Source organism: Podarcis filfolensis (assembly GCF_964270895.1).
Source record: "Podarcis filfolensis genome assembly, chromosome: 4".
Lineage (NCBI taxonomy): Eukaryota > Metazoa > Chordata > Lepidosauria > Squamata > Lacertidae > Podarcis > Podarcis filfolensis.
This window is the reverse complement of record NC_139607.1, coordinates 53518360-53537144: the sequence shown is the minus strand read 5'-3', so window position 1 is coordinate 53537144 and position 18785 is coordinate 53518360. Positions and strand designations below refer to the sequence as shown.

Here is an 18785-nt window from a genome sequence, read left to right as displayed (position 1 = left end):
AAAGTGCATGACATCATTGCCTGGTGTGAATATGGCTAAGGGAATGCCCTTGCATAGTACTGAGAAGGTTGGATGACAATGTGGCTGAATGAAGATGGTAGCCTTTTAAAGGCAAACTTATCTTCTCTTTAGTAAAGGAAAAATCACAGATTGTTTAGGCTGCTGCGAATCTTCCTTGTGAACAGCTCTCTTTACACGTGAGGTGCAGAAATACATGGAACCTGGCACTTTTAGTTGGATTGATGTTCTTTATAGCAAAAGTGGGGGGGGGGGAATATTGCTGTGGTCACGTTTTCCAAGCACTTGTTGTGGAACTCATCCAAGATTATTTTGGCACCCTCTCCAAATGTTTCCTGTAGTCACTAGAGAATGCACCAGATGGGCCACTCAATACAGTTGCATGTGACGGCTGTTTTGGTACAAGTGACATGCAAAGCAGAAATTAGTTATTATGCTGAGTGCAAAGCCTCATTAATTTCTTGTGGCGCACACATTTAATTATACAGTCAGAGAGCAAGATTTATCCCACTGGATTTAGAGATCACAGTCTTAGGTTTTGTACTACTGAGCCTTTCTGTAGCTCAGATACCAACTTGGTTTTTTATCTTTCTTTTCCTTTTTTAAAAAGCCTCCTAACTTAAAAAGGCACATGACCCTTTTAAGACTGGGCTTTGTGACCCTCCTTTAAATCACAGAAGAAAGTGTCAGACTCTTGATTTAAGCTTAGGCATATATAAACACACATTTAATTTAAAACCATTTGAAATAAATTACCATGCTTAAAGCTGACAATGTACTGATGGTGTGAGCAGTTTGTATAAACACAAGAGCTGATATTGGCATAAATCAGGCTGATGAAACCACACAGAAGTAACTGCCATTATTTCAATAGGAGTTAGAAACCAGATTCATCAGGGTTGCAACTATAAGTGTGTTTAATTAATTTATTTGTTTAAGTATTTAAAGGGGTAATGTAGAACAAAGCCTTGTTCCTCATGTATACATTATAATTACCGTGAACTACTTCACAAAATCTTTGCAGCATTAAACTGGCTAAAATTATAATTTTAGTACATGTTCTTTATAAGTTGTGAATAATATATCAAATATTGTTTTGTTATATCTGCCTTACCTATTGAAGGGATCACTATAATGGACTTCTTTAGCTGATCTCAGTTTGTTCACGACGCATCTGATTTGATTCCATAATGCTTATTTTGTCATGTATAAAGTGCATGTCAGTTTACCAGGATCAACCCTGCAATCTCCAGTTAAAAGGTTCTGGTGAAAAGGAAAGCCTGAGACCCTGGAGTGATGCTGCCAGTCAGAGTAGACAGTACTGGGCTATATAGTCCAGTGGTCTAGCTCAGTTTAAGGTAGCTTCATATGATGTAGTCTTAGAGCTATTTACACCATTTCTCTAAAAGATACAGCCCATATTTGCAGGTTTCTAGAGGTGGGGTGTCCTCCATTTGGAAACCATGTGCTTTTCTAATTCATACTGAATACCATTCATGTTATGTTTGGGGTAATAGCTGATACGTTTTTGGTAAAGTTGCTTTCTTGTAATTAATCATCTACAAAAAGGATTTGCAAAACATGTGACACTTTTTTCCTCTCTCCTTAATGTCTTTACAGCGGCTGTGAACTTCCTACGATCTCTGCTAGAGCCAGATCCTACAAAGAGGCCAAACATCCAACAAGCCTTAGCAAATCGTTGGCTTAATGAGAATGGAAAAGTTCTGAATAATGTCACGTATCCAAACAGGTAAACTGTGCAAGATAAGGCTGTTTTACCAACATGATAAAGTTCCACTGAAGTCATTAGGGTTGCTTGAATGAGGAAGGGCTGCTTGAGTGAGCCAGAGGAGGTGTGTGTGTGTGTGTGTGTGTGTTCAAATGTTACCTCTCACACTCTGATCCTGCAAAATTCAGCATAAGCCCTAATGATGGGTGAATTCCCCTTGGCTCACTTCTGAATTAGTTGGCATTTATGAGCCTGGAGAATTTTCGAGAAAAGCTTGTCTCTGTTGTCCAAGAGATCTCTCCTGTTTTGAAATGTTGGTACGTGTACTGCGATGATGGCAAGCACATGAGTTTTATTTGCCCCTAAGAACTGTAGTTCCCAGAACACCAGTCATGACCAAGAATGACTTTGAAATTCTGCCGTTCTACCATTACCACCCTCCCAGAACAAAAATACTTGGTACAAGAGTATCTTCGATCTGTATGAGGAACAGCAACATAAAACATTTGCAGGAAAAAGAAATCAAAACAATGGACTATATACTGGTTAAGTGGTTAAGCCATCTGTCATGGATGCTTTAGCTGAGATTCCTGCATTTTAGGGGGTTGGACGAGATGACCCTTGGGTCCCTTCCAACGCTAAGATTCCAAGTTAAAGGCTGAGCATGAGTTCTTTTGCATCAATGTAGTATGTCTGCAGCTGCAGGGAAATTTGGATTGAGGACTCTCTGGCTCCAATAGTGTTTGGCAGGGTAGCACAGACGGGGGTATGTTGCTCACCTGCCATCTCATCGTGAGCATCACTGCAGGTTCCTGAAACGGGTGGTGCATGGGGAGCTCAGCGCACTGCAGGTGTGTTGGCAGGTGCATCAGACTGGCTCTGCCATCCAGGCTCCCTTCCCCTCCTCCTTTTGCTCTCAGGAGCCAGCAGTGATGGGAAGGCAGGTGAGCAACACTGCCCTAATTGCACCATCCCACTGCCTGCTACTGTCTGGCTTTCAATTCTCACCCCTTATTTGCTTTACTATGCCAGCTCTCACTTTTGATTCTTCTCAGTCTCTGATATTTCCTCAGCAGCAGGGAGCAAGATTAGTATTCTGCAATGGTTTTAGGGTTGCTAGGACCAATTCCTGGATCAGCCCCAAATCTCTGGTGAAACCTTGCGCAAAGTCGCGTTGCTTCCCCAGTGCCTTTGTCCCAGCCCTGTAGTGCGGAGGATTATATTTCCCAACCTCAAAAAGGGGTTTGTGAGGATAAAAACCTTTAATCATTGTGAGGTGCTAGTTACTATGGTAATGAGGGTTATGTAACACATGGGTGGATATTAATACAGCAGAGGAGGCTGGTACCTTTCTAAGCATCTACTGCAGATTTTATGTGATGGATATAAGCCTTATTGTGGCCACCCAGTAAATTCATGGGCTGGCTGCTTCTAACCAACAAAAGTTCGCAAAGTGTGCAAACTGCAAGAGAGAAATGGCTGCTTTAGTAGGTGCATCAGAGGATGAAATAAATCATTGTTGAAACATTGTTGTTCCACTGCCTGTTCTCTGGGGCACTTTAGATGTTATGAGTTTTCTCCACAGTATATCTCTTGCAGATAGGAATTACTTAAAATACTTAATAGAGGAAAGGGAACCAGAGATTACCTTAAAAGTGGGTAAATTCTGTGCTGCTGCTGCTGCTGCTGCTGCTGCTGGTATAAAATTAAGGAAACAAACTTTGAGAGAATCAAATGGCCAATGACTTAAATTTTAAATTATTGATTAAGGTTTTGACTTACATATTTTACCTGTTTTATATCTGAATTATTTATTGTCTGTTATCATAAAGCTTAATTTTATCTATTTATGTTTGTATGCTCTCTGTTGTTGTATATGTTACACTCTGGTCAGTGACTGAAATAAATGGATTCATTCATTCTTGCAGATAGGAAGAAAAAGTGAATAGTGTGTGTAGATCATCACCCATGATGATCACACATAAATCTATTTCATTGCATAAACACGAATGCAGTCAAGTCAGAATACGTACCAATCAAATGTGTTGGCCCAGCTTGGTTTTCAAGCATTTTCCAATGTGGAATTGTTTTCCATGTAAGAAAATTGTAAATTTTTCAAGCAGTCCTTAGCTAGGGTGTGTATGTTTGTTTTTGTGTGTTATGTTGAATGGCAGGCAAAATGTGTGAAGCAGATGAGTCATTGAACTAACGTTATAACCTAAGGGCCCTATTGATCATATTAACAGCACAATCCAGTCCATGTCTACTGAAAAATAAGCACCTCTGAATTCATTGGGGCTTACTCCCATCAGAGGCGGGAGCTTACTTCAGTGGGGCTTACTCCCAGCAGCTGCTCTGGCACCTGGAGCAGTGCACATGCTGTGCACCCGGGTGTAGGGGGCGATGTCACCCCCCCTCAGGGAAGACACTTGGGGCGGACCGCATCCCCCTGCCTCCACCAGTGACTCCCAGGCAAGTGTGTTTAGGATTGTAGGCTGAAGTTCCCTCTGGTCCATTGTCTTTGTCTCCAACAGCGGCCAGCCAAATGCTTCTAGATATCTCCAAACAATGTTTGACCTTTAGCAACTGGTATCCAGAGGTCCTCTGCCTTTGTACGAGGGTGTTCCATTTAGTAATTACTGATATTTCATGAATTGGTCTAATTGCCTTTTATAGTTCCATGTAAACCACCACGTCTTGTGGTGCCAATGGGAACTTTCTTCTCTTTGCAAATGTCCGCTTTGGAGAAGCCATCTTCATTGGGGCTGGAGCAGGGGAAGGGAAGGATTAAACCCCACTCCATCTGCTGTGATCCTTATAATTACCAGCTTCCACAGTGGGTGCTATTTGCATTTAAACAAAACAAACAAACACCCACATGCGTGTTAAATGCAAAGGAACATTTAACATCACTTTGAATTTGACCCAAAGTGATAACAAATCAAATATAGGTTCCCAGGGAGGCTGTCATTCTTTATGTGCTATTTCTAGGGCACTAAACATTATATATAGTGCTTATGCTTACTGTTTAGCACCTTTATTGGTCTTGCGGGTATTCTGAAGCAATGAGAAGGCACAGCAGAAAAATATGAGGGGAAGATGCAAGCTACAGAAACATTTCCCCTCAAAATAGTTACATATAGGTATTTATTTATTTGTGTTGTAACTAGATAATGTTTTTAAAAAAACATTTCCAGCGCTATTTTATACGCACATTATTTTAACAAAGTGTGTGCAGAATTTAAAAGTAACAAAAAGTATTTTGTCTCAACAACTTTGTTATCATCAGTTTGGTTAAAACAGTATATAGTTCTTGTTACATGGTGGCCATTAAGGTTTATATAGCATGTCTGTTGTCACCTCTCCCTGGTGACGCTCTCCCTAGAAGATGGAGGGGGGAAATAACCCCTTCCCTTTTCTCTTCATGTAGAATCCACATAGAAGACATCAGCCAGAGTGTGCTGCTCTACATGACTGAAAAGCTTGGCTATAAGAACAGTGATGTGATCAATACCGTCCTATCCAACCGGGCTTGCCACACTTTGGCCATCTACATCCTGCTTAATAAGAAGCTGGAACGCTATTTGGCAGGCCTTAGAGTAAGTTTGGTTGATCTGATTTATATCCTATGCCCTTTTAAAATGTGTTTTTGTGTGTGTTGAGGGGCTATTGGGTTGTTGTTTTTATTTTTATTGGGTATTTTATGGTTTTATACCTTGATTTTGTTCTGTGAACCGCTCTGACACCCCCAGGTATAGGGCAGTATATTAACAACAACAACTACAACTACAACAACAACAACAACAACAACAACAACAACAACATGGCTTGAATGACCATTCCCCAAGTCAAGTAATAGCTTGAACTCGGGTGCTGAGTTCTGAAGGCAGTGTAGTCAAAATGGGGCTACTGAAAAACAAGAGGGAGCTTACCAGCTCATTCTGGGGAACCTCAAGATTTGCAAAAGTAGATTTTAAAAAACTTAAGGGGACCCTTCCCACAAAAAAGAAGAAAAGCCCAATGGCCACAGAATACTGAATATCTGTTGTGGGGTGCAGGGAGTACCAGACAACTGCGGGGTGTGTGTGTGTGTGTGTGTGTGTATAGAATGGAATATCCAGAATGAAGGCATGGCTGGCAAGTGCACTTGCAGGAGCAATGATAACTGGCTGCAGTCCTCGTTTCTAGTGAGGGCTAAACTGAAAGATAGATACTTGACTGATGATGGTTCGTCACATGGACATTTGCAAGGAAGTTAATTCAATCAGAAGAAAATGATCTGCATGATTAACTATTTAATGATGTATTAAAAGTTAGGAGTAATCGTGTTTATATTTTCTTTAAGGAGATGACACACTTTGCATTAATTTTGCAGCAGAGAAGAGTTTAATTTTATAACCTTGGAGAAAGAGCTCACTCCAAGCAGGTTCTTGTAGCATTACAGTGTCTTTATTATGATAGCAAAGGCATAGCTCTATGTTAAAACTGTCTTTAAAATGCAGGAAGTAAGAGCAAGGAGTAAAAAGATGTGCTCTGTGAGTTGGGAGCAAGTCAAAGCAACCTAGTGATTTTAGTTTATTTGTTATTTTTAAAAGTGGCACTGGAAAGTAAAAGCCTGTAGAGCATTTCTTGACCTTTGTGTGCCCTTTTAGCTCACAGCACAAGCCACTTAAACAAAACAGTTCTCGCCTATGACCTCATGCAATAAATCTTTATTACTTGTTTTCCTTCAGGACATATATCTGTTCCATTCTTTGCATTCACTTCCTGCATAGAATTCCCATGGACATCAGGGGGAAGTTTCATGGTGGTGGGACAGAGATTTTATGATCCGCCACTGACTGTTGCTTTGACAATGCATATACAACAAAAGTATGAATTTCCCCCTAATATAGGGACTGTTTTGCTAAGTTAGGTAAATTGCATATACACTATGCCTTTAAAGCATGTTCAAAGCACATTTGTTCCCTTCTTTTTTAAAAAAATTTTTTTATTGATTTCCCAGAAATTTTTAAACAAATAAACAAACAAACATAAATCATAACCTTATTTAAACCAATCTTATTGACATTGTTAAATGGCTTCCTCGTATCCCCCTGGTTGAATTTCAGTGTATATCATTTTAACGGTTTTCCAAAACCAGTATTCTCATAAAATTAACTTAATCACTTAGCATCTTTCTTTCATTCCCATTCGGCATTTCAACATATTAATTTATCTCATTACATATTTAGATCCTAAATATTTGCATATTTAGATCTGGTATTTGCAAGCTTTTCCAATTAATTTAACTTAATATATTTAACTAAATGGTCTTTAAATTTCATCCATTCCTCCTGGTAATCCCCCTCCTTCTGGTCGCGGACTCTTCCAGTCAGGTCGGCTAGCTCCAAAAAATCCATCATCTTCATCTGCCAATCTTCCACAGTTTGTTACCTTCAAAGAATTCTGGACGCTGTAGTTTACCTCTCTCAGTTGAAATTCAAAGTAACCCATAGCAAACTACAGAACCCAGAATTCTTTGAGGGGGGAAATGCCCTTTGAATGTGCTTTAAAGGCATAGTGTGTATGCAGCCTTAGTTACAAGTAGGGTCTCCAGTGTAAGAGGTGAGGAGGCAGAGCCAGTCTCTCGGCGGCGGCGGCGGCGGCAGTAGCATTGCCATTTACCAGGGCAGAGCAGCAGCAAGGTCAGTCAGCACAGGCTCGCCGACAAAGCCAGTCCCGGCACTCTTGCCAGTTTGCCACACTGCCTTGACTTCACTTGCTGCTCCTGCAACATCCAGGTAAGTGGCAATGATGCCCCTGCTGTCAACCAGGTAGCCATGTCCTCCAAGAGATTATAAGCTATAAAGGGCAGTGGGGGTGGTTAAAAGAGAGATTTTTTAAACAGTTGTAATTTGTATTTCTGCAAATGTCAGGGTTTCACGGAGCCTTCTGATACCGCCCTCTTGTTTCTCGGTGGCCACGTCATTTTGGCACTCAACACCTGAGTTTACTCTTAGAGGTAGCAATAACTGTCATTTTGGGGCTGTCCCCTATGTTGGAAACAAAAACCTTAATTCATCATAAGAGTATTAGTTGATCAATCAGTTTAAAAAACTGATATAAGTTTGAATTTAAGTGCAAAAGGGGAGGGGAAGAGTACCTTTTCAAAATTGTACCTGCCGTTCACAGGTTTTGTCATACCTGTACTAACAAATTGTGTGTGTGTGTGTGTGTGTGTGTGTGTGTGTAACAATTATTTGGAAGCAACTTTTTGGTCAGATTTTTAACTGATATAGCCGTTTAACGTACTGAGGCCAGAATGCTAAGCCCAAATGTTGTTGGGGTGTGTGTGGTTAGAATGGTGAGTCCTTGTGTCTCCTCTGGCCTCTGCTAACTGAGAAGGCGGCTACTAGCCAGGTAGAAAACTCCGAAACTAGATCCAAAGCCCTAAGGATCCACAAGTGGTCCCCATCCTCAAGCCCCTCAGCTGCGCCAACGTGGTGCTGGTACAACAACAATAAACAACAACCCTACACTCCACCCTTCCAGCAGGGCTGCAGATGTATTGTTGAGTCCATTGCCCTGCACTACCTGGGCTCTTTGTTAGAATTGCTCTTCACATGTTGTCATCTTGTAGGCAAGAGTTGCATGGGGGGGATATTGATTTTATTTTTGCTAGATTCATTCCTTTTTACATTTTCTCCTCAGAACATCTCAGTTTAAATAATCTTTTTTTCTTCTGCATCACTATCACACCCAAAGTATCAGAACTAGTTCATAAAAGCAATTTGGTGTACCAGAAGCTGGTTACATTGCTCAAAGTGAAATAGCTATCATCTTAATAACTCGCTGTGATACCAGGTTGCTTTGTGAGCCTGTAGAAAATCACTCGCCAGCCTTCTGTGACCATGATAATTTCTATCAGACAGTGAACACCAGCACAATAACTCAGTTACTGTCACCTCAATCTCAAAACTCCACTCTTGGCTCCTAGATTAAAGAAATGGATTGTAGCTGTCACCTGTGACACACTTTGAGAGGGCCCAGTCTTTATCCTCTTCCATACGAGGAAGGTTCCATCAATAATGAAGAGCACTTTCCTCTGTTATCTCTGTCTTCTTTGAAAAGTCCAAACTCCCAGCAGTGCTACCTCAGAGCTATATAAAAGATTATCAGGAAGGAATTGTTAGCCTGTCCTTTTGAGCTACATGATGGTTGACTCTTTTTCTGTTAAAGTAGGTAGAGGTGCAATTAATGAGGAAGTTGCTTGTAAGCCCTCTGCCTTTTGGGTGTTTCTTGTTTAAAAGAGAATTTGGACGCCCTACAGGCTTTCCAGTTCAAGCATCAAGGAAACTGGTTGCATTTTTTAAATAATTTAATTCCCATGGTTAGTGCTTGTTTACCAACATCTGATTGGTTTCCGTTTTACCTGAAGGTGATTATTTTTGTGAGTAACAAGAATTGTTAAATGCATCCCTGGTTATGATTATATTTGGGAGGGAAGCATGTTAAGAAGATGTATAGCTGACTATTTATTTACAGCAATTTCTGAAGTAAAATAATTGTGAGATTGAGGCTACAGTCCTATACCTGTTTACCTACCATGGTTATTTGGACTTAACCTGTTACTAGACAATTACAAGATTGTAATTTTGTTAGACTATACTGTCAAATAATAAGTGAGGAGGGCAGACTTCAGGCTTGTGGGATCTACTTGATTTTCCCCCACTAATGTCCTGAGGAGGAGGAACCAGGTGCAAAATAGTGACTCTGGGAAAGGACATATTTTCAGAACACAAAGTAGTACTAACCACATGCTCAGCCCAGGTCAAAACTCCACTCTTGGCTCTTTATGAGTCATTCTTTATTTCAGCAGCCTAATTTAGAATAGGGAGGAAGCCTTTTAGATGTTGATGTTCTTAACCCAGAACTTGCCAAACTATGCAAATCACCTACCTACCCACCAGTAGATTCCAGTCTGGCCACCCCAATATTTAGAGTGGAAGTAGTGATTGAAATTCTTTTAAACAAGTATTTGAACTAATCTGTGCTCTAATTCTCCCCACAAATACCTTACGATTATTACTTATCCTTCCAGAAGACAGAAGCTCCCGATAATGTGTACATGAACCATTGGTGTCGGATAGAAAAATACAAGTCAAACAAGGACACCTACGAGGTAAACCAGGTTACAATTATTTGGAATCAGGCAATACTTGGGCATTTCCCTTGACTGTTATTTCAACTTTGGTTCAACAAAGAGTACAAACAAAAAGTCATGCCCAGAGGTCTCTTGAAGGATGGCTGTGCAAGAGAAACTTACCATATGACTCACTTCAAAACATGCCAAGGCAACATGGGGTAATCCAGTTTGGCAAATGCTGAATATATCCTCAGGGAGGAGTGGGATATAAAATAAATAAATAAATAAATAAATAAATAAATAAATAAATAAATAAATAAATAAATGGAAATAATACTATCCCCATTTTTAGAAACAAAGTCAATACAAGTCGACAATAGATGCTGTTGATACCTTTTCTTTTCTTTTTTAAAGTAGCAACTGTTAAGCTATTGCTAATGCTGCACCACAGCTTGTTATTTTCATTTAGAGCGGTTTCAGCATTTCCCAAAACAGATTCTGTTTAAGGAATAATTCAGTGGCAGAGAACACTTTGCCCAACATTTGCTGTAATGCCATGTTCCCTAATTGCCCCCTACTTACCTAAGTGGAAGCATTGTATTTGATGCCATGTATTTATCACAAGAGCCATAATCCAGCTCTTTGGCTCCGGCTCAGAGAGAGTGTGCTGATCATACAGGGCAATTGTACGGAGGTGCAAAGCTGATGTAAGGATACACAGAGTTGGTGGTGCACACATCCCAGGGGATGGAGTCTATATCAGGCAACAGGCTATTTTGAATACTAAATATTTGGACAATATAGCAGGGCACCAGAAATTTTTAATTAATGAATCTAATTATTAGCCACGCTTTCATTTTTGCTTTGTTTGGGAATTGCCCCTCTATTGTTTCATAGAAGTAATACAATAAAAAGACCTTAAAAACAATGAACCGTCATGGCTCATTGAAAAAAAAAATATTCTGCTTTAGAAGTCAACCTCCAATTCGGTGTTGTTTAGCAACCAGGTTAGGACGTAGCTTCCCTCTGGCAACAGTCCAGAAATGCAGCCACTTTCTTCCTTCTCTGTTCTTGAAGGAGAGCAGTTTAGTTAGCTCATCCTTCTTCTGCTTCTGTAACTCGACTGATGTGAACATTCACAGCTGTAATTTAACTTGCAGCACTTGCAAAAAAAAAAAGAATACTTTTCAAAGATTGCTGTTAAAACCATGGTATTAATTGTGATGTTGTGTTTTTATTAAATTAATTGGGCCAGTAAATATTCTTGCTTCACACTTTTTCAAAATCATTTGCTGGCGTATATGTGTGTGTGTGTGTTTTTTGTAGACATATATGTACATCTATATATAGACACAACAGATACATACAGAGATACATACATACAGAAATATGTGTGTCCATGCACATACACCCCAGGCCAAATGGATAGAATCAAAAACTAATAGAAAGGGTGTGACTCCTAAGATATTTGATCATATAAAGATTTAATAATTATGCCGGGGGGGATGGGAAATCAATTTCAATTGTGTCTTATGTTCTGGCTTATTGCAAAACTTTATCATCAGCACATGTATGTAGCTGAAACCAGAAGTTGTTGGTAGCACGTCTTAAGGGCCCCTCGATAATTTCATTTGATACAGACATGTGAACGAGACACACATCTCAGTGTTCTTCAGCTACTACAGCCAGACAAAACATCCTTTTCAGCCGAGCTTGCAGCTACGGACATCCACTTGCAAAGAGCTTTTCTGAACGTAAGAGATACATGAAAGCGCATCAGAGCGTTACTATGGAGATGCAGCCAGACAGCTCCTAGGGTCCTCCTGCACTTTGCAGAAAATTCTTCCGCATCATTTTAATAATGGGAAAAACAAATGCAAAAGAAGGTTCTTCTGTCCACTAGATACCAGAATCCAAATTGCAAGTGGTTTTGGTGAGACATCTCTGTGTCACCATCTGAGTGATGGGAATCATAGTGACCAATATCCAATACTTGTCATGAGGATGGATTGGATAAAAATTATAAAGCATGCTTTACATTGAAAGTGCTACATAAAATATTATACCAACTGTTATTAATCCTAGGTAATTCTTTGTAATGCTGTCATAGCTTCTAGTCCGACAGCTTGCTGAACTTCAGTTAGCATCCTTCCCTGTGCAATCAGAGCTAAACACATAAGCTGATAACATGCCAATCGCTACCAAGTGCTAGATTTCAAGGCTGTTGATGGATGCTCCTTATTTTCATCTCGGAGCATACGAAACCTGGGTATCCTCTTCTATAAATCTGGGTGTCAGATTGTAACCTTGGTGTTCTGGAATCCTTCAATTTTCAATAGCAGTTGGGGGGGTCACATAGTTTTCACTTCTTGGCCAATTATTTACGATGATTAGCTTGATGCACCATCAATTTGTGTTCATCCCTGTCAGTGGTGGGTGGTACAGCCCAAGACCTGAGGTGCTGTGAATCCCACCAACCTCCCAGGATGTTTTCCTTCTGCTCCACCCAACCAAAGCTGCTCCTACTTTCCCATCCTAGTTCTATTACTGGTATGATATGAAACCTCCATGTACAGACACATGAATTGCGTTTTGGGAGAAAGAAGATATAAGAAAGTCACACGGTGGCAAATTACTGGAACTGCACTACTCGCAGGAAGGAGAGGGATCCAAAGGGGACATAAGGTTGCTAGGCCCAAAACAGGGCTGGGGCGCCTTTTCCAGCCTGATGAACTTGCTTCCATTAACTTAATGCTGCCTTTCCAAACCTGGAATGCTGTTAAGAAGCAGTGTTTTTACTTCACCTGTTTTTGAAGCTTTCTAAAGCAGATTCCAACAAACCAAACCGTTTTTGTTTATGTGCTTTTAAATTTGAAGGACAAAAAGGTCAAGGAACAGGAAACAAAGGAAGAGCCTCTTCACCCGCTTCTGAAGAAATCTGAGAAAAATTCCCCCACCTACAAAGAACCTCCTACCTGCCTTCTGACACAGATACAGACTACAAAAGCTCTGCTGAATGATCACAAAGCGACCCAGGGTGGTGCACCAGAGAAAGGTAAGTGGAGCCATCCTTCCAGCTCTTGATGTGATCTAGACTTGCTTTGTAAGTTGCAGATCAGAGAAAATTAGGGCATATCACAGACTTTCACTGCCATCCTGTACATATCTGCTCAGAAGCTGGCCCTGCTGTGTTCAGGAATTACTCCCAGGTCAGTGCATATAGGCTTGCAGCATTTTAGTGTGACTCAGTTCATCTTTATTTGGGTATATGTCCCACTGTGTTCAGTGGGATTACACCCCGCTAAGGATGCATAGGATAACAGCCATCACCTTGTTTAACACATACTATCTATCCCTCGGGAATCCTAATTGTGGCAGGGAGATGGGGGTATAGAATATTTGAATTCCTGGAATTGTAATCTGATGAGGGTGATGATATTTTCTCAGGACTCTTACCAGGCTAGAATTCCCTGGGGAAACCATGACAGGAGACCTGTCATGTAAACTGTTCCACAAGAGGCATGGGATGGCATTTAAGTTTGGTCTTGCTCCACACTCATATTCTTTTTCTGCCATTTGATTTTATAATTCATTTTAGTGCTGTAGGCCATTCACAAACAACAAAGAATAGCTGTTAAGAGCATGGTTTTAGCAGAAGTCCATTCCATATTTTACATTTTTTGCACGTACTCTTAATATTGTTTACATGTAAATATAAAACTGTACATTATAAACTCAGAAAGCATGTATTCATAACTAGGTATATTGCACAGATATACATATCAGTGAGTCACATTTAGCCACATCGTGCATGGGCAGTTTTAAATACACGTTCACTGCTGCATAAGTTGTGAAATAGCAGTTGACTTACAGCACTCAACATCAAGATGCATCCCAGAAAGACAAATGTGTTTGGGGATAATTACATGTTCTAAATGTTCTGTTTCCTGACTTCCAGTATGTTTGAATCATCACTGGCTTTTCAGATAAGATTCCTTCCTCTATTCAAACTTCTTAGTGCACAGTTATCTTTCTTTCTGTCCCGGATGATGGTTTAGGTTTGATTAGCTTGGGAAGGGACATGACCACAGATTCCCTTGGGGGGGGGGGAGAGAGAAGGGGGTTGACAGCCTTGACAGAACAGAGAAATGAGAATGATAGAAAGGTTAGCTTTCTGATGGGGGCAGGCAGGCAAAGTGGAAAAGGAATAAGCAGGATAACACACATTAAGGAAAACACATTTTGGATTAAACTTGTATTTACTGTATTGTTCTGAGGGTATGTTTATGATTAGGATTTGAATTCAAATCCACCCACTTGATGATTTTTTGGGGGGATCCATGAAAGGTTTTTCTTGACTCTTTTAAAAAATTGTTTTGTAGATTCTCCTGGTGGCTTGAGCCCCTTCCATGAATCAGCTACAGCCAAGACAGGTTGTGTCACCTCCTATTCTCTGGAATACCTTGAAATCCAGCAACCTGTTCCAAGGACCCCAAGGCTCACCAAGCGGCAAGATTCTCCTCAGCAAGAGCCCTCAAGCCCTGGCAGCCAGAATTTGGATTCTCCTTTAATTCTGAACATTGTGCATTCTTTTGAAACCGGCGACAGAGAGGACCAAATAGACCAAATTTCTCCCACGCATCAGTATCGAATGCTAAGCTCGCCAGTCAATTTTGGTCGGAGAAGTTCCAGTGAAAGGACATTGTCTCCGCTCTTCCAGCCAGGGGGAACTTCTCCCAGTCCTACTAAAAGTCCAGTTCATCCTACTCAACTGTCCTTCACATATGACGAAAAGAGCAGTTCTTTTAGAGAGGAAGCTGTGTCTCCAACCCAGCTAAATAATGCCTCTAATCCTCTGGGGAGCCCTAACTGTGTGAAAAGCAGAGGTCGATTCCCCATGATGGGTATTGGACAGATGATGCGGAAAAGGAATCAGTCAGTAGGGTCACCAACAGAGAAGACGCTGGAAGCAAGAATGCCTCAGCTGCAGCAAATGAGCCCAACACAAATTTCATTCAATATAATGGACCCTATAAATGGCCAGTGCTGAGGTGACTTTTCTGAAAATCTAAATTTGTGTAGTGCCGTTTACTGGGGCTTTCCCATAGAAGTAGTGAAATGTTTTTTCCTGTGTATTTTGTTATCACATTCAATAAAGAAATCACAAGGCCACATATTTCAGTGGCCTAGGACTAGTGTCATTGGTGGGAAAGGACAAATATTTCAAGTGATGTAAAGACTTACTTTTGAAGATCTGTGTAATCTTGCCAAGCAGATACTTTTTGGCTGTGTTCTAATATTGCACATAAGTTTATGTCAACAACAGACCACTGGACCTAACAACTTGCTTGGACAGTGAAAGAAGAATTTGTTGAATTGCCCTCTGGTTTGTAAAGCTGTGGTTGATGTTCTTGTCAGGCAATAGTTCTCTGTTTCACAGGCATAAGCACCATTCATATTACTCAAAAACAGGAAAACTAAGTTTTTTCATATTTCTGAAGCAAATGTGCTCTCTTCAGTCATGTACAGATGAAGAAGAAACAGACCTGAAAGGACTTGGCATAAAAGCACAAAAACCAGAGCAAGATGCTAATAACTGAAGCAGTTTTTACTGTCTAATAATTCCAAAACACCTAAAATCATTCTATATTTTTCCTAAAGGAAATGTTCATTTGTTAAGAGATGCTACTATAAAGAGACATGATCATCTCAGAACTAGTTTGACTGTAAGGAAATCTTTGTTCACATTTTCCTCCTCATCATGAGACAATAGCCCATATTTCTAAATGCTGTGCTTTAAAAAAACAAACACCCGGTCATCTGTATAGCTATGCCATTTCTGTGAAACTGCCTTTAGAAAAATTGTATACTTTCAGTTTTAGCAAAACAGCATTGGACATACTTGAAAGTGTTGCTGAGAGACTCTGCACTGCATTCAGAAGAGTTATCAAAGGACACATCTGCTAGCTCCAGTGCCATTTGCACATGGCAGGAACGGTAATGCAGTTGTCATCAAAAATTTAGTAGTGCTACGAACTGTGATTAACTTTCGTAAAAGGCAAACATGTTCTGTACTCTGCAGCTCTTTTTATTTCACAGTAAAGAAAATGTCTGAATAAGAAAATAGGGGTTTGTGCAAATAATTTGCTATTAATTTACAGGGTTTTAACCAAAGACTATTCTATGGTTTACCTGTTCCCTGCTAGCACATGTTATGTATACAGGATTGCTGATAGTTGTTAACATTAGACTAGCACGGTGGCAGATTGTCACTAATGGTTTATGTGCTTCCCCTCTTCTTTAGCATACACAGTATCTAGATGTTAATGCCTTTATAAAAGACAAATCAGAATAAGTGCTTTGGGTGGGGGGAATTATTGAGAGATTGTTTTTAAAGGTATGTTTCTGAGTCGTTTTGATGCCTTCTTTAAGAAACCCCGAGATCAGATAATCAGGTTTTTCCCGCTGAGATTCTGTTGATACACATAAAATCTCAGCTCAGCACCAAATATTTCTTAAAAGGTTAGGATTGAAGAACAGCAGTGGACAGGATGTCAGGAGCACTAGCAGTTCTTTGGCTGCAGCCATCTTGAAATTGGATCCACCTTCTTGTGCATGAGTACATCCAAAGTAGAAGCACCCATTGGTTGTAACACCATCTTAGGAATAGGTATATGCATGAGAACAGTTGTTTCTGCTTCCAAGGTAGTGGTACCTTAATCCAGTATCAGTGCCACTGACTACCTTGCAGTTTAAAGTCCAGATCACTGAATTTTCACAAGTGCCATGTTATATCCAACTGTACAAACTGACCGATTCACATGTAATGCTAAGCAAAACCATCGTTTAGCACAAACAAGAGAAGACTGTGCCTGCTTTTAAGCTCATGCATAGCCTGAAGTTGTGCAAGTTTTAATACATTGCTCTTTGTGAAAACTAGGCCCAAGGAGAAGTATGGGAGCAGGCCAGGCTGAAACAATGTGCAGTGTGCTTGTGTCAAATGAACATCCGCATTGGCATAGGCCTGAATGGCTGAAAATGTTTCAGATTCCTCACCATGAAAGAACAGTATCCTACTGTGTGCCAGGAAAAAATTGTAAGCACATACCATGTGCGGGCATGTTCATGTGCAGCTGGTCTAGGGGGAAAAAACGGGGAGAAATGCCCATATTCTTAGCCAGCACCACCCAATTTCAGCTGCCTGAGATTGTTCTAGCCCTTTTGAACTTGACTTCACACAATTAAGGGTTTTTCAGACTTCAGAGATGAATTTTGAAAGGTCATGGTGTTCCAGAAACTACTACATTATGAACCTCTACTATCCCTGCCACTGGATGGTTTCATTTACATTTTTATCCACATAACCCCTCTTAGACAAAGCAAGCTACATTGTAAGTTTAATCAAGTTTACAACACTGCTTAATGTAAACAAAAAATACCTTGTTGAAATGGGATTGTGGCATGTTTTGTGTGTGCTTCAACTATGCTTTCTGAAAAACCTCTCAGTATTTCAAGTAGTGTCTTCAAAATAACCCCAAATATTCTGATAAGGACCCATACACCACTGATGTTTGTGAAGTTATAAAATATAATTGGTGGCATTTCCCCATAGAACACAATATTAAGGCACTAATAATCAGCATACCGTTCTGTGCATGCTTCAGACTTCTGTACCTGAATGTCCTGCAAGTACTAACTTGAATTATCAACTCAGGTTTATTTGGAACCCAATGAAACGTTGGGGGAAGCAAGAGAGAGCTGTATTTTTTGTGAACAAATGGTAAATACATGTAATAGCAGAATGAAATAACATTGTTGCTGAATCTGTTTTTATTCTGAAATATGAGTATTACGCTAGTAAGTATAACTGCGTATGCAATGTATCCTACAAGCTGCTTCCTAAGGACTGATTCACACTTGCTAACAGCCCACATGCAAATGCACTTTGAGTGGGGATACGGTTGGGATTCATACAGTTTGGCTGGTGCCATTTGTGTGAACCGTACTGTTCTGTACAAATTAACAATCCATTTTGTGATTACTGCAATTTGCACGACACATTTCCCAAGATGCAGTAACACAGCCCATCGTCTTCAGTCCACAACGAAGCCTGAAGCAAAATCACTATTATAATAGTTAGCAGTTCCACATAAAGAACTGCTCCTTCACCCAAACTCTTGCCCAATGTGCTGTCATCATGGGTGTCTCCAGTCCTCCCTTCTGCTCCATACGAAGGGCACTATAGGCCCAGTTTGCGGTGGCACTCCGCAGTGTGTGTGGCCACATGGCACTGCAATCACATCAAGGCAAATCCTTGTGGCAAGTCATCCATGTAAAGAAGCGTCTCTGTGGTTCAGTTTAGCTTATGCTGTTCCCAGTTGGAGGGATGGAGGGGATTTGAGTTTGCTAAAATGACTGTGCCATTTGGCAAGCAAATTCACACAAATAGTTTGTATAGCCACCCTTCCACTGTTGCAATTCAAATAGCCAGGCAGATACATTAATTGGACTCTAAGGCCCTAAGTAGGAGGTGAAGTAAAACCTGCTTGTGATAATTAATTCCCTAGAACAGGGAGGAACATTCTAAATGCTGGATCAGTAGGAAAATCGCTGGTGGCCAGTCCCGAAGCTCAAGTCTTGTGCTGCAGACCTTTTGTCACAGTTCTTGATGGATTGATTTAGCACCTTTCAGTTTTGCTCTATGGTTCAGAAAGAAACACCCATTTTTTTCCAATTAAATTTCTTTAAAAAAATCTGTCCCTATTCAGTACAATGGAAAAGCAGTTCTGCACAAAAGGGCTGTTTTACACACACACACACACACACACACACACACACACACACACACAGCATGTCCCATCATCAACAAGCAGTGGAAATAAGCATGCTTCTTTCTTTGCAGCTATTACA

General features: G+C 40.4%; 1 protein-coding gene across 1 annotated transcript in view; it reads left to right on the top strand.

The window, feature by feature from the left end:
• The window catches only part of HUNK (hormonally up-regulated Neu-associated kinase), a 57209-nt gene extending 39524 nt beyond the window's left edge, over positions 1-17685 (top strand). Inside the window, exons 6-10 of the mRNA XM_083611910.1 lie at positions 1639-1768; positions 5178-5346; positions 9831-9911; positions 12753-12930; positions 14258-17685. Coding sequence (XP_083468036.1) covers positions 1639-1768; positions 5178-5346; positions 9831-9911; positions 12753-12930; positions 14258-14925 — 1226 coding nt within the window. The 3' untranslated portion in view covers positions 14926-17685. The remainder of the gene's footprint in view (positions 1-1638; positions 1769-5177; positions 5347-9830; positions 9912-12752; positions 12931-14257) is intronic.
• The last annotated feature ends 1100 nt before the right edge of the window (positions 17686-18785 follow it).